The 18,766-nt window shown below is 35.5% G+C and overlaps 1 protein-coding gene across 1 annotated transcript in view; it reads right to left on the reverse strand.

The window, feature by feature from the left end:
• The window catches only part of PRKN (parkin RBR E3 ubiquitin protein ligase), a 1,541,099-nt gene that overhangs the window by 278,986 nt on the left and 1,243,347 nt on the right, over positions 1-18,766 (reverse strand). The window contains exon 10 of the mRNA XM_044675477.1: positions 12,102-12,251. Within this exon, the coding sequence (XP_044531412.1) occupies positions 12,102-12,251 (150 nt within the window). The remainder of the gene's footprint in view (positions 1-12,101; positions 12,252-18,766) is intronic.

An 18,766-nucleotide genomic window follows, 5' to 3' on the forward strand; every position in this document is an offset into this window, starting at 1 on the left:
TTTATCCATATTCTATACATCCTTCAAGGTACCATGGAAAGAACAATGGCTTAGGGGACAAAAGACCTGTGTTCATATCCTGGCTCTACTTCCTACTCTCCTATATGACCTTGGGACAATTAATTAACCTCTCTAAGCCTCAGTCTTCTCCTCTGTAACAAGAGTAAGCTGGATTCTTAGAGACTGTCCAGTTCTAATTCAATAATCCTAGGACTCATAGCTTTTCATTATATAATTGAGACAAAGACCTAGGAGAGCTAAGAAGGAAAAACTGGTGATATTTTTATAAATTATTGAAAAGATTATCAATTTAAAAAATCAAATAAAGTCCTCTGCATTTTGATTTCTTTTTCTTCACTTTTTTATGATAAGAGCAGAAAATGTGGGGCTGATTGTATTATTGGAATACCTGACTTTGATCTCTCAATGTTCCCTGTGTCACTTTTCCAAATATTTCAATACAAATAAAAAATAAAAACTATAACAAAAAAAGATTTGTTATTCTAAAAATGCATAAAAACCCTCTCATTTGACTTTCCAAGCAATTGTGGCCACAGAAAAGATTCTATCAATCATGGCAGAATGGCTTCCCACTGACTTGATGACCTTTGTATTTCATGTATATGCAGAGGTCAATGCATTGCAATGTTTCTAGGCATTGCTATTGGGAATAAACATTTCTTAGTGATAAATATGTCCTTGGAAGAAACTATTATTTGTATTGCATTTTTTAAGGCTAGGACATTATTAAAAGGCCATAGTATACAGATATAAGTAAGAGTTCCCTATTTTCACAGATCATTGCAAATGGTATTATACATGATCAGGAAAATAGTATTTCAGTCATTTTATGGAAAGTCTGTCATATTTTAGCTAAGAAACAACTTGCTTAGGAATTGGAGCATAAGACATTGAAAAGATGCAATTCTATTTTCTATAGGCTAAAGTGACCAGTCAATAGAAGGAGGCAAGGTCTGATTATTGCCTACAGCCTATTGCAGAACCTAGGAACCTAGCTTTTAGCAGTAATGAAAAATGTCTGTGCCTTTTATGTTTACTTGAAAAATTCGCCAGGTAAAATATACTTTGAGAAAGCTTTTTAATTTTTAGCTTTTCAAAAAAGCCAACAAATATACACTCAAATTCTTTTAGCATAAACATTATTAAATTATACATGTCCATAAAATTAAAATAACTTTAAAGGAAAAGAAGGCTTATTTATGTCCTTTTAGTACTGACCTGATACATGTCTGGATTTTCAAAACTCCACTAAAGCTAAAAAAAAAAAAAAGAGGAGGGGACTTAACAGGGAGAAGAAAGAAGGAAAAAAAGAAAAGATTGGAACCTCACTATTTAGGTTTTACTCAAAAGATTCTAGCTGAATCACTATTTTGCTTTTGAGTTTGTCTTCATCTCCTTCCTATTTTAAAAGTGACAAAGAAGCAAATACATACGTGGCATGTACCTTTGAAAGAGCTTTGAAGTGACAGTGATTAATATAAGCCTCCAACAATAATCTTTGCATACAGCAGGTTTTTGATAAACATTTGAGGAATCAAGGAATTTTAAATCATAGCAGGTCTTTAAAATTTTTTCTTTAGTTATTACCAATTACATGTTATTACAAATTTTCAAACAAATTTTCCTAAGTTATATGATTGAACTTATCTCCCTTCCTTTCTTCCTTCCCCACTCCCAGGCTGGCAGGTGATGCAATCTGGGTTATATGTGTTTTATCATGCAAAACATTCATATGTTGTTCATTTTTATAAGCGAGTAATCTTATAAAACCAAAACCTCAAAATATAAACTCAAATAAATAATTGAAAAATCTTATCATAGAAGTCTTCAGCTTGATCTGTTGAGATTCATGCTATTGATCTTATATGAATCCCTAAGTCCACTTAGTGATTTAATCTCTCATGATTTAGAGATTTCTGTTTTAATCCGAATGAACAAATAAAACTCTGAGTTAATGCTCTGTTCCCTGGCTTTCTCATTTATGACAGATCTCACTATCTAATTCCAAATGGCTTTAAAAGATCATTTCCTAGGACATAGAATATCCTAGGATGGAACCAAATAGGATAAAGATGTTTTATTTATAGAGTATGCACAAGCCTGGATTGCCCCAGCCTTCTCTGTTGCCAGGTCAGTGAGTGTAATGTAGTCCATATTTTGTTGCTGTTTTCCAGCATTAAACATGTCAACATTTTACATCTCAGCTATAAAAGTTAGTGAGATAGGTCTGATGAATAGCAATAAGACCAAAAAAACCAAAATGAAAACAAAGCATAATGTGAATATCTTGGAAAATCAATTAATATTTTTATGAGCAGCAATAAAAATATTGTTGAGCACTAGCAGAGAGTAAGGTCAGACTAGTTGACCTCAATATATATTCTTGGTTGAGCTTTGCTTATCATTGTAAATAAATGCTGCACCCTGTGTCAAAACTGACATCTTAGTCCACACAAAGACAAGAAGTTTTATCAGTTCACAAAACTCCTTATTTAGCTCAGTGGCCTTCATTAAGCCATATAAACTTAATATCTAGAAATACTGTAGGTGTTAGAGGCCAACTCACTGGCTTTTTTGTGTACCTTGGAAAAGAAAACAACTATAAAATGTGAATGCCATATTTTTGTGTTCCATTAAAAATTAGTGTACCAATAAGTAGGTACTTAAATGCTTTTTGACAGTGACTTTTGATGCAAAAGGGGCAAGTAGGTGATGCAGTGGATGGAGTGCCAGCTACAAGTCCTGAGAAGCTGAATTTAAACCAAGCCTGAGATACTTATTAGCTGTGGGATGCTGGGCACATGCCACTTAACTCTGTTTGCTTCAGTTCCTCATCTGTAAAATGATCTGGAGAAGGAAAAGGCAAACCACTCTAGTATCTTGGTCATGAAAAACCCAAATGGAGTCACAAAGAATTGAAGATGACTAATTGACAAAAACTACAAGGGTAAGTTGATGAAAAAAATTAAGCAATTAGACCACTAGGAGATGAGTGCTAAATGCATACTATCCTGGGAAAAAAAACTAATGGCACAGCCAAAAGGCAAGACAAAAGCAGGGAACAAATGACTACAAGATGAGAGGAGAGATGAGAAAGAAACAGGTTAAGAGCCATTAGAAGACAGATTTCCTTGGAAAATCTTTTAGGATGTAACAATGGGCAGTAACAGATATAGCCAATATTATATTGGTAGAAGTCTACTAATTGAGTATCAAATACTAAGAGCAAGTGGTACTAAATAATCTGAAAAAACAACAAGGAAGCCCATTTTTTAAAAAACCCTTACCTTCAATCTTGGAGTCAAAACTGTGTATTGGCTCCAAGGCAGAAGAGTGGTAAGGGTAGGCGATGAGGGTTAAGTGACTTGCCCAGGGTCACACAGCTGGGAAGTGTCTGAGGCCGGATTTGAACCTAGGACCTCCCGTCTCAAAGCCTGGCTCTCAATCCACTGAGCTATCCAGCTGCCCCCAAGGAAGCCCATTTTAATAACATCTCATTTAGGAACCCCTGGTCTTGTGAACAGTCAAGGTGGTTTGTCAAGGAGAATTAGTAGCAAGTGACCGAAGACTTTGGATCTTTATTTTAGCTGATATAGACAATGGAGGGGGAGTGTTCCATTAACCAGCATTAATTGCATGATGTTTGCTTTTCTTCCAGATGCTGCAATAATTTTGATGAATCCATGATTTCAACCATGTGGGTACACGACAATGATGTGGCTGATTACAATCTATTCGTGTCTTCTGATCCTTTTTTTTTTTTAACCCTTACCTTCTGTCTTAGAATCAATTCTAGGTATTGATTCCAAGGCAGAGGAGTGATAAGGGTAGGCAAGAAGGTTAAGTGACTTGCCCAGGGTCACACAGCTAGGAAGTGTCTGAGGCCAGATTTGAAGCTAGGACCTCCCATCTCTAGGCTTGGCTCTCAATCCACTGAGCCACCCAGCTGCCCGCTTTATCCTCTTATTCCAGGTCATGCCTTTCCCAAAGTCTTGAAGGACTGTGAAATACATTGGAGTTCACTGTCTAGATATCCTAGTACGTCATTCAGGAAAACCATTTGTTATCCCTCTATCACACTATGTGACTGGTCTACCTTTTTTTTTTCCTGCTCTAACATGTCTTTAATGTAAGAGGAAATTGAGACCCAAAGAGTGAATTAAATTAATGGAAGAGTTAGGGTGAGAATTCAGATTTTTGTCAGTTCCAGTGTTTAAAAAATCTGTACTTAAAATTTTTTTTAAATTTTTAAAAAATTCAGTTATGTGGAAACTAACTCCACTACTGCAAAGTAGCAAGTTTTCTGTAATTTACAGTCTTGGCCAGTTGCCTTAAAAATTAAGTGACTTGTCTATGGTCAAACAGCCAGTATGTGCCAGAGATAAAACTCTAATCCAGATCCTTCTGATTGGAAAATCAGCTTTCTTCCCATAAACCACACTGACTCCTCAAGATGCTCCAAACCTCTACCCAACACCAGTAAGTAGTCTGATGAATAGAGTGCCAACTTTGCCTAACAAATTCAAATCACTCTTAAGTTGATATCTCCCTGTGATGTCATTAGTCCTCTTCAGAAACGAAGGATAAACAACAACAGAGATAAAATGGTGTGTTTATGTGTCTGTTATATGTATATGTACAATACTATGTCTGATACACACTGTACATATAGGTAGACACACACACAATTTGTTCAGTTGCTTTTCAATCCTGTCTTTATGATTCCCTCCTTTTTTTCCCCCAAAGACACTAGAGTTCTCCTTTTACTTTTCCAACTCATTTTACAGATGAGAAAACTGGGGCAAGGAACTGTCAGAGGATGGATTTAAAGTTATATAGAATCAGTCTTCCTAACACTATGGACTGAGCCACCTAACACATATAATACAATATGGTAATACAATATGGTAAATATTTATTAAACACCTATTATATGCTAAGTGCTACACCAATCGCTAAGCATGCAAAAAAGAAAAATAAAGACAGGTTCTGGAGACGAGGAGCTTACAATCTAGTGGGGGAAGATGACACAGAAAAAGAAATGGAAAAGGAAGAGAGGAGAGAACGAATCTAGGCAGAGCCATGATGATGATGGAGTTAACTAAGCAGGGTTGGCTGATTTGGGTACTTAATAAATATTTGTTGGATTGCTCTTTTCAATATGTGAAAGCATATTGATTCCAACAATGTGGCTGTACAATATAGATTATTGTCCAATTGCTCCTCAGTAGATAGTCTCCATATATTGAACCAACTTTTAGGAGATAAATATCTCTACACTTAGACCTACCTTCAGACAACAGGTGCAGTTATTTCCATTCTATGGGAAGTCATTCCAGCATTAGTGGAACTGGCAGACTTCTTACTATGCCAACATAATCACTTGGGAAACCAAAGTTGCCTACAAATCACAATGAGGCATCAGCATACAATTGTAGTGATTTGGAACTAGAGGAAATTTTGGAGATCATTTAGACCAGGGATTTGTAACCTGGATTATCCAAATTGTTTTTTTTTTTTCAAAAATATTTTGATAACTTAGTTTTTTTGTAACCCTATTCCTTTTATTTTGTATACTTAAAACATTGTTCTTAGAAGACTTGGTAGGCTTCATCAGACTGCCAAATAGGTCCATGACACACACACACACACACACACACACACACACACACACACACACACAAAACCCCTAAGAAATCCTGGTCTAGTTCAAAACCTTCATTTTATGAGGAAATTGAAATCTGAAAAGTTTAAATAACTTGCCCAAGTTCATACAGGTAGCAAATGGAAGAACTATAATTCAAAATATAGGGCCTCTGATTCCCTGTCTCTCTTCCTTCAATCTTTTTATGCCTAACTACTAACCCAGGGATTTCTATTATATCACACTGCCCGTTAAGTGAAATATACTTAACATTAAAAGTGCAGTGAACATAATTTGATATTGGATAATGATTTAGACACAACTGCAGGACCTTGTGCCCTGGGTTATTGCTATGAAAATCCATTATCCTTGCCTGTAGATACATAGAAATGATGCTTAATGGAGAGTTCTACTTTGTAGAATTTCAGATAAACAAACTGTCCTATTAGTCTCTGCTTATTTAATTGATTAAGTTCAATGTGTGCAGTAGGAAATATGAGTTGCTATTATTTTCTGTGTGTGAGGCTTGAGAAAGCAGCCTCCTTTTATCATGGATTTAATTTCTAGTTGTCCAACATTTTGAGAAATTGTTAACAATCACACTAATATTTCTTATTTTCAAGTGTGATCTAATTCAACATGTCTTAGAAAAATTCATGACAGTTCATGTGATGAATTTCTTCACCGAAGTTCTCCTGTGGTGCTTCATCCTCACATGGAAGGCACCCGGGGTTCTCAAAAGCTGTGCCAACAAATTGGCAGACCTGGCAGTTCCTACTGAATTGGACTGGCAGGAAGTACAGATTTGGTAATGGACCCTGCATTTGTTGATTTTTAAAAAAAACATATGTTGGCTTTTTAAAAAAACCCTTATCTACCCCAGTACTAAGTTTTGGTTTGAAAGCAGAAGAGCAGTAAGGGCTAGGCAATGGGAGTTAAGTGACTTGCCCAGGGGCACAGAGTTAGGAAGTATTTGAGGCTAACATTTGAACCCGGGAGCTCCCATCTCTAGGTCTGCCTCTCAGTCCTCTGAGCCATCTAGCAGCCCCATATATGTAGGTTTAATGCACATGTATAATGTATATGTTGTCTTCATCTTCCTATACTCCATCCATACCTCTATTCAGACCAATATTAGCTTCTTAAGGGAAAGGAATCTGGTCTTCGTCTTTGAATTTCTACCATCTAGATTAGTGCATTACACTTAGTAGGGACTCAACAAGTGCTTGTACTTGTTGAATTGAACTGAACTTAATGATATATTTTATACCACTTTTATAGAATATTCATTGCTGATAAAAGCCTATGACTATGTATATCCACTTGCATCTTTCCATCATCTTTTGACTTTGTTCTTTGGAGATCATGTTTTCCATGATTCATATATATTCAACACTTCTGAAAATATGTATCTTAAACAGTTGGGGTTTTGTGCCAAAGAGTGTCTTGTGATTATTAGAACCACTTTCCCAAGAATAAATGAGAAAAAAAAACAAACAAAAGACTTTTCTTCTTTCTGTTAAATTTCAGGCTAATTCATTATCCATATAACTTGTCCAACATATATGAACTAATAATGCTCTACCTATTCACCTACATATCCCAATCTGAGCAATAGGCACTCATAATCCCTTCATTTTATCCTTTATACATTCTAACACCTATCACTTGTGAGTATTCTAAATGTGAAGAGACAGATTTCATAAATTTGGTTATTGTTATTAAGGTCCACTGTAGAAAAACATCTGCAAAGCTTGCTTGATCCCTTTTCACATTTTTTAAAAGCTACCCTTGATTCTTGTGTATCAATTTTCTCATAAAGATCTTATAGTGAAATGTAGTGGAGGGAAATACAAGTCTAAAGAAAACTTGACATGCAATCCAGGTAAACCAGATCACTGGGAAATAGCATGATGATACTCACTTTGGAGACCAAGCACCGGAGTTCAAGTCTCACTTTTGTCACTTCATTTCATTAGGTTTCAGTTTCCTCATCTACAGATTCAGGGGGGTTGACTACATGACCTCTTGAGCATCCTTTCAACTCTCAATCTATGATTCTATCCTGCTAGGGACATTTATAAATGAAGTAGGAGGATAACACAATAATTATTGCTATTTACATAGTGGTCTATTTCCATCACCATTGATGATAGTGGGAGCATGGGTGGATACAACCATCATAGGACCTGACATGCTATAAGAAGAAGCTTCTTGAAGGACCAATCAGAAACTCAATTTGTATAAAATTCAGGTAGATCTCCTTGCTAGAGGAGAAACGGACAACTCTGGTCTCCCTTAACTTTTGTGACATTGCTCTCTCTTGGTTCTTTACCTATCTAATACTCATTACAACCAATGAATGGAGGTAGCTGACACACTATTCCCTAAGGAACCTTATAAAAAGATAGCTTGAATTCAGAAATCATGATATTTATGGGGGAGAATATAGGAAATCATCATATTTATGGAGTCAGATAGTGGCTGGTGGGCTAACCTTGGAATTAGGACCTAGTCAACTATGCACAAAGAGAGAAACTATAGCTAAACAATATCCCATCTAAAGGAAAAAGAAAATCTTGTAGTTTTAGTGTACCACAATATCAACAAGATTCAATAGTATAACATGGCAGTCAAAAAACAAATATAATCTTTAGGCTACAATAATAGAAGTGTAGTGTCTGGGATTGAGGAAACCAGAATGTTGCTATTTCTGCCTCTGTCAGATACACCTTGACTACTATGTTCAGTTGTGGGTATCACATTTATAGTCAGAAAACTGACAAGCTGGAATGAGCCCAGAGCTCCAATTTACTCTTTGAATAAGAGCTTCCCATCATCATTAGAGTGAAATGGATTCAATTTCCAGAAAACAAAACAAAAACAAATAAATAAAAATTCACTTTTCACTGAGGTGATCAGAAAACTAGGTGTTGTACCAAGTGAATTATACCCACTGCAAATTCTTAGCTCAGGCCCTCATCATCTCTCACTTAGATTACTAAAGGCTGTCCTGCCTCATATATATGGAGTATAACAGTACTCCAAACCCATCCTCCATAGCTGCCAAAGTGATTTTTCTATAAATACAGAACTGATCGTGTCATTCATTATTCACCAATTCAATAAACTCCAGTGGTTCTCTGTTGACTCAAGAAAAAAATATTACTCTTTAGATTTTAAAGCCTTATGTAACTTGGCTCCATCCTATTTTCTTATTTTTAAAAAAGACCATTATTTTCCATCTTAGAATAGATACTGTGTATTGGTTTCAAGGTAGGAGAGAGATAAGGGCTGGGAAATGGAAGTTAAGTGCCTGGCCTGGGTTACAAAGCTACGAAGTGTCTGAGGCCAGATTTGGATGCAGGAACTCCTGTCTCCAGATTTGGCTTTCGATCCACTGAGTCACCCACCTGCACCCTCCATCCTATCTTTTAAGTCTCATTTCACATTAATCTGCATTAGAGCCCAAATGACCTTCTCTCTGTTCCTTCTATGTTATGTCCCATCTTTTATCTCCTTGACTTTGCAAAGACTCGCTAGGGATATCTTTCCTTCTCAGGTCTACATCATATAATTAATCTCTTTCTTTTTAAAATTTATTTATTTATTTTTTACATTAAAGTTCCCATGTGTCTTCCCTCCCTTCCTCTCCCTGCACTAGAGAAGGCATCATTTGACAAAAAGATAAATGTATATATAAAACTCTGTTTTGCTTGTTTCTATTTATTAGTTCTTTCCCTAGAGGTGGATATATACAAGTCATTCTTCAACAATATTTCTGTTGCTATATATAATGCTCTCTAGATTCTGCTCATTTCATTCTTCATCATTTCATGTAGGTCTTTCTATATTAAAAAAAATTAACCTGCTCATCATTTCTTATGTCATAGTAGTATTCCATCACAATCATATACCACAACTTGTTTAGCCATTCCCCAATTGATGAGCAACTCCTCAATTTCTTTTTCTTTGTCACCACAAAGAAAGCTGCTATAAATATTTTAGAACATATGGATTCTTTTCCTTTTTTTCCTGATTACCTTTGGAAACAAACCTAATAGTGGTTTTGCTGGCTCAAAGGGCATACACAGTTTTATAACTCTGGGCATAATTCTAGATTGTTCTCTAAAATGATTGAATCATCTTTTTTTAAGACGCAATTCAAGAACTGTGTGAGTATACAAAACGTCCATTGGGAATGCTCTCATTATAAAAGTATCTTGTATTTATTTTTCCTAATATTTGCTTTGTATATGTACCCATCTATTCATATGTGTATACACACATCCACATATACATGTCTCCTCCACTAGAACAGGAGTACCTTACTAGTAAAAACTGTGTTATACATTGTATTTGGGTCTCCAGGGCCTATAAAGTGCTTGGTACTTGGTAGATACTACATAAATATTTGTTCACTGAATGACTGATTTTAGCTTTGAGAAAACGTAGAGGGTACATGACAACTGACTTCAAGTAAATGAATTGTGATCATGTGGAAGTGGATCTCAAAACCTTGCTTCCTTGACTCTATATAAGGAAGGACTAAAGAAATGGAAGGCTCTTGCATAGGGGGAAGAATTCAGACTGATATCAGGAAAAAATGCCCAAATAATCAAGAGTAGTTGTCATGACATTTTAGCTTCTTTTAGAAGTGAGAATTATCAATCAATGGAAGTCTTCAAGCAGACTAGGTAATTTCTGGTACTACGTTGTATAAGAGATTCCTGCTCAGATATGGATGTGAATGGATAACTTGACATCTCTTTTTGATTTTGAGAGTCTCTGACTTAATAGGAGATATGGCAAACCACCTCAGTATCTTTGCCAAGAAAATCCTAAATGGGGTCATGAAGAGTTGGACAAGACTAAAAAAAACTGAACAACAACTCAAGTAGCGTGAAAAGTATTAGTGATACTTATTCATTCATTCATTCATTCATTCAATAAATGCCTTTTGCATAAAAATAACTGCGTTGCAACATTCCAGGCATTATGGGGAATGTAAATATGTATAAAGATATAGCCCAAGTTTATAATCTAGTAAAAGAAATGAAATATATATCTGTATGTACACATATATAAATTACATTATATATACACACATATACCTACATTAAAAGTTGGATAAAAACACAAGATGCCATATGATTAAATACTCTGTTATATTCTAATGCTAAAGCTATAGATGTTCAGAGAAAGGGAAGACCAAAAAAGAAAACATTCCATACTTTCTGAAAGCTGGCATTATGGAGGCTACTTAGACCACATACAATCAGCATGGATTGTACAGCAAAATGATGATGACTGAAGCTGAAAAAGAGTTTGATTTCCATAATTTCCGAGGATAGCCAAATTTACTTGGGCTTTCATTTTAATGCAATCACGAAAGTTAATCCAGAGGCATTACTTTTCATTTAGTCCTTCTTGCTTCTCATTTCTTGCTCCCACCTCCATTTCCTTTCCTTTCTAGCTCGGCACCCGTCAAAAGCGCCCGGGGAACGCCGTGTTTGACATGGCCCACTGCATGGACAGAGAGGAAGCTTTACCAAGGTCGACGGATGCTACCCTTGGTGAACAAAGGCAATTTCCCTGATATTTCTGACGCCCCACCCCAAGTCCTCCACGAAGTTTCCATTTTAAAAGAAATGCTTTTCCATCAAAATTCAACAGCACTTTATAAGCTGTTTTCTTGACTGCCACTAAATTTAATATCTGGCTTATTATCCGTTTGTCATTTCAACCTGTAATTTAGTAAGCCTTTTGTGTTTGAAATCCATTTCCCTCCACCCCCTTTCCTCTAGCTTTTACCGGGACATTCAGGGAAGCCTCCGTCTAGGACATTTGGTTTGACCTCTTAGAACAAATATTTTTAGTGTTTCCGACTCTGCTTTCCTAAGAGGCACCATTAGTTCTGCTCAACTCTATTTAAAATAGTTTTTATGACACAATACAATTTCAACCTTTCTCTATTAATCTTCATTTTATTTCTCCAAGTACTTACACAAATGCTGTCACTGGGACATCACAGATGGGACATTCTATCTCTCTTTCACTGCCGTCTACTTAAAGGCACCACTAACACAATAATAAATGGTTTATACAGAATCTGCTGAGCAGGGGAAGAAAAAGTTCAAGTCCTGGCCTTGTCATTTACTACTGCTCGTAGGAACTCCTTAGATCAGCAGTCTCTTAAATGAATTAAATGGAAGAATTCTGGTAGGAACATTCCCCACACATCAGTAATCTTTTCCTACCTGGGCTACTAGATTCTCATTTCAGACACCAGAAAAAAAAAAAGAGAGAAAACAACAACAAAAAAAAAGCCGATGCCTGGGGAAAATATTTCTCAGGTTAAAAGGAAATCAAACAATCCAAACCAAAATACCACCAGAGGGGATTGGATGAGTTCAATAGCAGAATCTGTACTTACTCCACAGCCCAGGCCGTTGCTCGGCTCACATGTTATTTTTCTTACTTCTGGTTCGGGGAGCAGACCTGCTCCACACCCTGGACTGGGGCAGAGGACGCCCCCCATCTGCAGGACACATTCCTCAGCTCCATAGCGTTGATATCGGTTGTACTATAAAGAAGGGGGAAAAAAATTCAAAAGGGGAAGCCGTAGGAGAGAACCAGTGCAATATTTTTGCTAAGACAAGATTCAGGAAGGCAGTAGAACCGAGGAATATAGAGAATGCTAGATTAGGAGTTAGAAAGACTTTGGATTACTTCAGTCCTAGGTACTTCCTATCCTGGTGACTATGGGAAAGTCACTTAACCTTTCTGAAATTCTGTTAGCTCTTTAAGACTTAACTCTTTCCGCTGACACAGTATATATTGTTTTGGGGCACTGTAAAGTGAGAAGAAATAAGCATTTATATAGCACCTACTCTGTGCCAGGCACTGTGCTAAGTGCTTTATCTCATTCGATAGGAGATATATATATATATATATAAACATATGCAAAATATAAACAAAGTAAATACAAGATTATTTGCAGGGTGGTGGTTCAGGAAAGGCCTCCTATAAGAGAGAATGTTTGAACTCATCTTTTCAAAAATTTAATTTTATTTAATATTTATTTACTTTATTTTTTCCATTAAATGTAGAAATAATTTTTTATAATTATTTCTCAACATTTTGTGATTTAGATTCTCTCCCTCCCTAAGGTGGTAAATGGTCTGTTATAGATTAAACTATTGTTTTCTTGAAATACATATTTCCATATTCTCCATGCCATGACAGAAGACATATTTCACACATACAATAAAAAAAACAACTCATAGGGGCAGCTGGGTAGCTCAGTGGATTGAGAGTCAAGCCTAGAGACGGGAAGTCCTAGGTTCAAATCTGGCCTCAGACACTTCCCAGCTGTGTGTCCCTGGGCAAGTTACTTGACCGCCATTGCCCATGCTTACCACTCTTCCACCTATGAGACAATACACAGAAGTTAAGGGTTAAAAAAAATAACTCATGAAGGAAATAAAGTGAAAAATGGCACACTTGGATTTATAATCAGATTCTAACAGTTTCTTCTTTGGCTCTGGATAGCATTTTTTAAAATTATCATAAATCTCTTGGAATTATCTTGGGATCTTGTTTTTCTGATAATAGTTTATTCTCTCACAGTTGATCATTGTACAATAGTTCTGTTACTTTATATGCTGCTTTCCTGATTCTCTTGGAAATATAATGCAGATGGACATTAAGTTCAGTATTGAAAAGGAGAAGAGCAGAATGAATTTTTTTTTTTAGTGGGGGAGAAATTATAAAGCATTGACCTGATATTGCCAATTGTTGAAAGAATGACTGTTTTTTTTCTACTAATGGCTGTATATTTGAAAATCCTCTTTTAGTCTCTTTTCCACAAAGGTCTCATTCTTAATGATAGGTGACATTCATATGTATTAAACTGTGGGAAGCACTTTATATACAACATCTGATTGCATCTTCCCAACCCTGTGAAGTAGATACTATTGTACTATTATCACTATTTTATAGATGAGGAAACTGAGGCTCAGAGACCATGCCAATGGTCATGCAGTTAGTAGGCATCAGGGCTCTCTGCTGACTATTTCTAACACTCTTTATGTACTATCTCTCACTCTAATGACTCATTGTGCTGTAGGTCATGGTAAGTCCTCAGTCTAAAGAGCTTTGCTCACAGGCCCAGGGATGAGTTGTTTGTTTATGGTCTGAGTTTTATCTGTCAAAGTGTGTTGAGGCTCAACACTAAACACTTGGCTTCCAGATAACCATTCAATCATTTAGAAAACATTTATTAAATCCTAGTCATAGTATAAACACTGAAAATATAAAGAAAAAAACCCAAGCAAAACCAGGATTAGGAGTTTGTCCTTTATTCAGTAGTCTTGAGTGGGTCAATGAACATTTTAAAAGAGAAAACAAGACCATAACAGTACATTAGGAAGTTAACTTGGGTGGCAGAACGAAAGACAGAATGGAGAAAGAATTGATTTGAGGCAGAAAGACTAGTTTGAGAAAATTATTATAGCCTAGGGAAGAAAAGATGGAGACCAAACCAAAGCAGTTGTGGTGGGAGTAGAGAAGGCAAGTCAAATAAACAAGATATAATGAAGGTATAAATGAAAAGAATTAGACAAAGCCTCAGATGGAGGGAAATGATGGAAAGAAAGAGTCAAAATTACAAGGCTGAATGTCAGAGAGGACTTGTTACCATTATTATATAAACTGAGAAATTGGGGGAAGTCAAGGTAAGAGATGGAAGGGACATAGAGGTTATTAAGTTAAACTACTTTAAAAAATTTAACAAATGAGGAAATTTAAGCTCAAAGGTCATAGGATGGCTGAATCATCATTCAAACTCAGGTCTCCTAATTCCAAATCTAATGATCTTTATACTATACCACCCAGCGACCCAGTATTCAATTTTAGACATGGGGAGGTTGGTATCAGTGGGACATTTAAGAAGACATATGTAATAGGGATTTGAAAATCAAAAAGTCATAGAATTTCAGAGTGAGTTGGAACTTCATCAGCCAACAAGTGAATATCCAAAAAAGAATCCCTTCTATAGTTTAACCAACAAGTGGTTAATCAGTTTTAGCTAAGGCAACATAGGATTGGAGCCCTAGAAAGAGATTGGGGGAGGAGATAGAAATTTGGGAGTCATCAATATAGAAGTGATCTTTGAAATCATGGGAATGAATATTTTTTAAGGGAGTACGTATAGGGGAACAAGAGAAGAGGAAAGATCTTGGAGGATGTCAATTTTTAAAGGATAGAAGATGATGAATAACCAGCAAAAGAGATAGAAAAAGAATCATCAGAGAAAAAGGAGAATAATCATGGAACTACGGCATAACAAAATACAAAGAAGATCAAAAAAAGAGGGGCTGGGTCAATTGTCACAGTGGAGTGAATGGATCCGAATAATGCAGGGATAACATCATTTGATTTAGTAAAAAAAAACTGTTAAGGACTTTTAGTTTTGCAAAAGTCACTGTGGGTAGTGTCATTGATAACCATTAAGAGATGAATAAAAAAGATGCTATGATGCAATGAAAGTCCAGTTAAGGTTAGATTTAATACATTTGTGGTGGTTATAGTCAATATAATTTTCATTGTGACTTAGAGTAGCATTTGGCAGTTCAGAGGTAGGAGCAGAGAAGGAGATATAGGACATTCAGATTTGGGGGTCTAGATGAAAATGGTGGAAAATCAAGACATAAGGGGGTTAACAGTGGAGGAAAGAGCATTCACCATTTAAGTTGCTTATCAAAAGGTCAAAGTTTAGTGCTGAGGAAGATAAGTCCTAAATTACTAGGAGAACAGGAAGAATCAAGGAATAGAAATAAAATGCTTTAATAACAACTTGGGATTTTTAAGGGAAGGTACTTTAGAAATAATCTATCCCAAGCCACTCATTCTATTGATGAGTAAACAAACTGACATTTTTTTCAAGATATTTATCCAAGGTCACATAGATTTTAACAGTCTCAGTCTTTGAAGCCAAGTCTTTTGATTTCTTTTTACTACACTTCCTATTATAAAAATATACATTTTGATATTATAAAAATCATGTTATATTAAATATTAATAAATTATTCTGGAAAAACAATCATTAGTAACAGAATTAGTAATAATAAGAACTAGGAAGTGTCTACAAAACAAAATAAAACTAACATCCAATTACTGACTTTCATTTTTGATCCAGACCTGACTTTTTTGGTATAGTGACATCAGAATAAAGAATTGCATCTATTAGTTGTGAATAGAAAGAAAGGAACATATACAAGAAATATTACAGAAGAAAAATATTATAAGATTTGGCAACTGATTGGATAAGTGAGGTGAGGGAGAGTGATGAATCAAGGATAATACCAAAATGAAGAATCTAGAAGATTAGAAGAACCCTGGTACTCTCAAGACAAACTGGTATGTTGATCAGAAGATTAAGCTTTAGGTGAAAAAACAAAGTTCTGTTTTTAGATTTGTTGAGTTTGCTATGCCTCTAGAACACCGACTCTGAAATATCTGCTAAGGTAATTGTAGATGTATAAACAGAGATCAGAAGAAATGCTAGGGCTGAATCTAGAGATTTATCAGTCATCTACATAGAGATGATGATTAAATCCATGGGAACTTCTGTGGCTATCAAGAGAGTATCCTGAAAGAGATGATGTGGTTTGTACACCCATAATTAATGGATGTAATATGGATAATAATCCAGGAAAAGAGATCACAGAATAGTCAGACCAATTAGAGGAGAAAGCAGTGCCAGATGCCCACAGAAAAGAAAGTGTACAGGAGAAGGGTGGTCAGCAATGTCAAATGATGCAGAGAAGTTGTTAAGAGATGAACTTGAGAAAAGGTCAGTGGATTTGGTAATGGAGAGAACAACTTAAATTAGAAAGACTTAGCTCAGTTGAGTGACAAAGGCTAGAAAGAAGATTGCAGAGGGGTACTAAATCTTGACTTATACCCATCCAAGAGTTTCTTCCATTGTTGGCAGAGATTGGGGCTCACTGTTTTTCCTTTATCGATATACATAATGCTATACTAGAATAAGCTTCTATTTCATTGCAAAAGTGTAGTCATATCTAATCCTTATATTTGCTTAAGAGTACGACAGATCCAGTTTTGAAGGTTTCGAACCTATTAATATAAGGCAGTTATCCCCCCCAAAATATGGAAAGACTAGTTGAGGTAAGCAAATAACCAATTCTCTAGCATTCACATTATTCCTGATCTTGCACTAAAAATCATAATAACAATAAAAATAAAAACAGCTAGCATTTAAATAGCACTTGACATGTTAATTCATTTCATACTTAAAATGATTCTGAAAGGTAAGGCACTTGTTAAATGGCTTCTAGAGTCATAAAGCTAGCAAGGCAGGATTCAAACATGGGTTTTCCTCTTTGACCAGTTCCCTAGCCACCATGCTACCTATAGCTTCCTAACCTGTGGATCTCAATCTCTGCCTTTGTAAAAAATACTCCTGCTCTTTTCAAAACTTTACATTTCAGTATTAGAAAAGAAAGTCTTTACTGATCCAGCATCACTTTTGGCTTGTTCTTAAGTTAGAAACTGCCCCATCTATCCCATTTTGCCTGCTCCAGGTTAGAACTGATTACTGACTTCATTGCATATTTGAATATTTGTTTTTATTCTTCAGTTGTATCTGAACTTTGTGATAAGGTATGATGAACTGCTTGATTTCTATATGAATTGGAACGACCTCCATGAACTGATGTGAGTTAAATGAGCAGAACCTGGAGAACATTTACTGAAACATTGTGGGATGACCATAGGAAGTTGACTTTGCTACTAGCAGTAATGCAATGATCCAGGACAATTCTGAGGGGCTTATGAGAAAGAATGCTATCCACATCCAGGGGAAGGACTGTGGGAATAGAAATGAAGAAGCAAAACATATGATTTATCACTTGTTTATAAGGGTATATAATTTGGGGTTTTAAAAGATTGCTCTATTACAAAAAGGAACAATATGGAAATAGGTGTCAGGTAATTACACATGGAGTGGAATTGTGTGTCATTTCTGGGAGTGGGGAGGGAAGAGGAATGGGAGACTATAAGAATCATGTAACCATGGGAAAATTTAATTTAAATTTAAAATAATTTATTTTTAATTAAATTAAAATAAATTTTAGATAAATTTTAAAAAATGTTTTCCTTCCTAAAAAATGAAAGGCAGAATCTAAATAAGAAGTCATAGGAGAGTCATAAAATAGAGATGGTATTTTATAGTCTGTGGTAGGTTAATTAGTGCATGGCATGAATGAGAGCAAGATTGTTGTTTAGTCATGTCTGACTTGGTGATTACATGGATGATAGCTATCCATGGGTTTTCTTGGCAAGAATATTAAAGTGGTCTGCCATTTCCTTCTCTAGTTCATTTTGTAGATGAGGAAACTGCAGCAAAGAGGGTTAAGTGACTTGCCCAGGATCATATAGATAGGAAGTGTCTGAAGCTAGATTTGAACTCTCGAATTCCTGACTCCAGTTTAAGTGTTCTTAAGCACTGAAACAAAGCTACCTCTGACAACTTTGCTAAATTTTCTAATTATGTCAATTAATTTTTATTTGATTTATTTGATTTTCTATGATTCTCTAAGTCTATCATCCTATCAACTGCAAAGAGTGATAATTTTGTTTCTTCACTGTCTAGTCAAATTTCTTCAATTTCTTTTTCTTCTCGTATTGCTGGAACTAGAATTTCTATTACAATAGTGAATAATAGTGGTGATAATGGGCATCCTTGTTTTATTCCTGATCTTACTGAGAAGGCTTCTAGCTTGTCTCCATTAAAAATAATGCTTCCTGATAGTTTTGATAGATACTACTTATCATTTTAAGGAAAATTCCATTTATTCCTATACTATGTAGTGTTTTTAAAAGGAATGGCTGTTGTGTTTTGTCTAAAGTTTTTTCTGCCTCTATTGAGATAATAATAGGATTTTTGTTGGTTTTGTTATTGATAGAGTTAATTATCCTAATAATTTTCCTAATATTGAACCAGTCCTATAATCCTGATATAAAACCCACCTGATCATAGTGAATGATCTTTGTGATATATCATTGTAATTAATT

This window comes from Gracilinanus agilis, chromosome 4, assembly GCF_016433145.1.
Source record: "Gracilinanus agilis isolate LMUSP501 chromosome 4, AgileGrace, whole genome shotgun sequence".
Lineage (NCBI taxonomy): Eukaryota > Metazoa > Chordata > Mammalia > Didelphimorphia > Didelphidae > Gracilinanus > Gracilinanus agilis.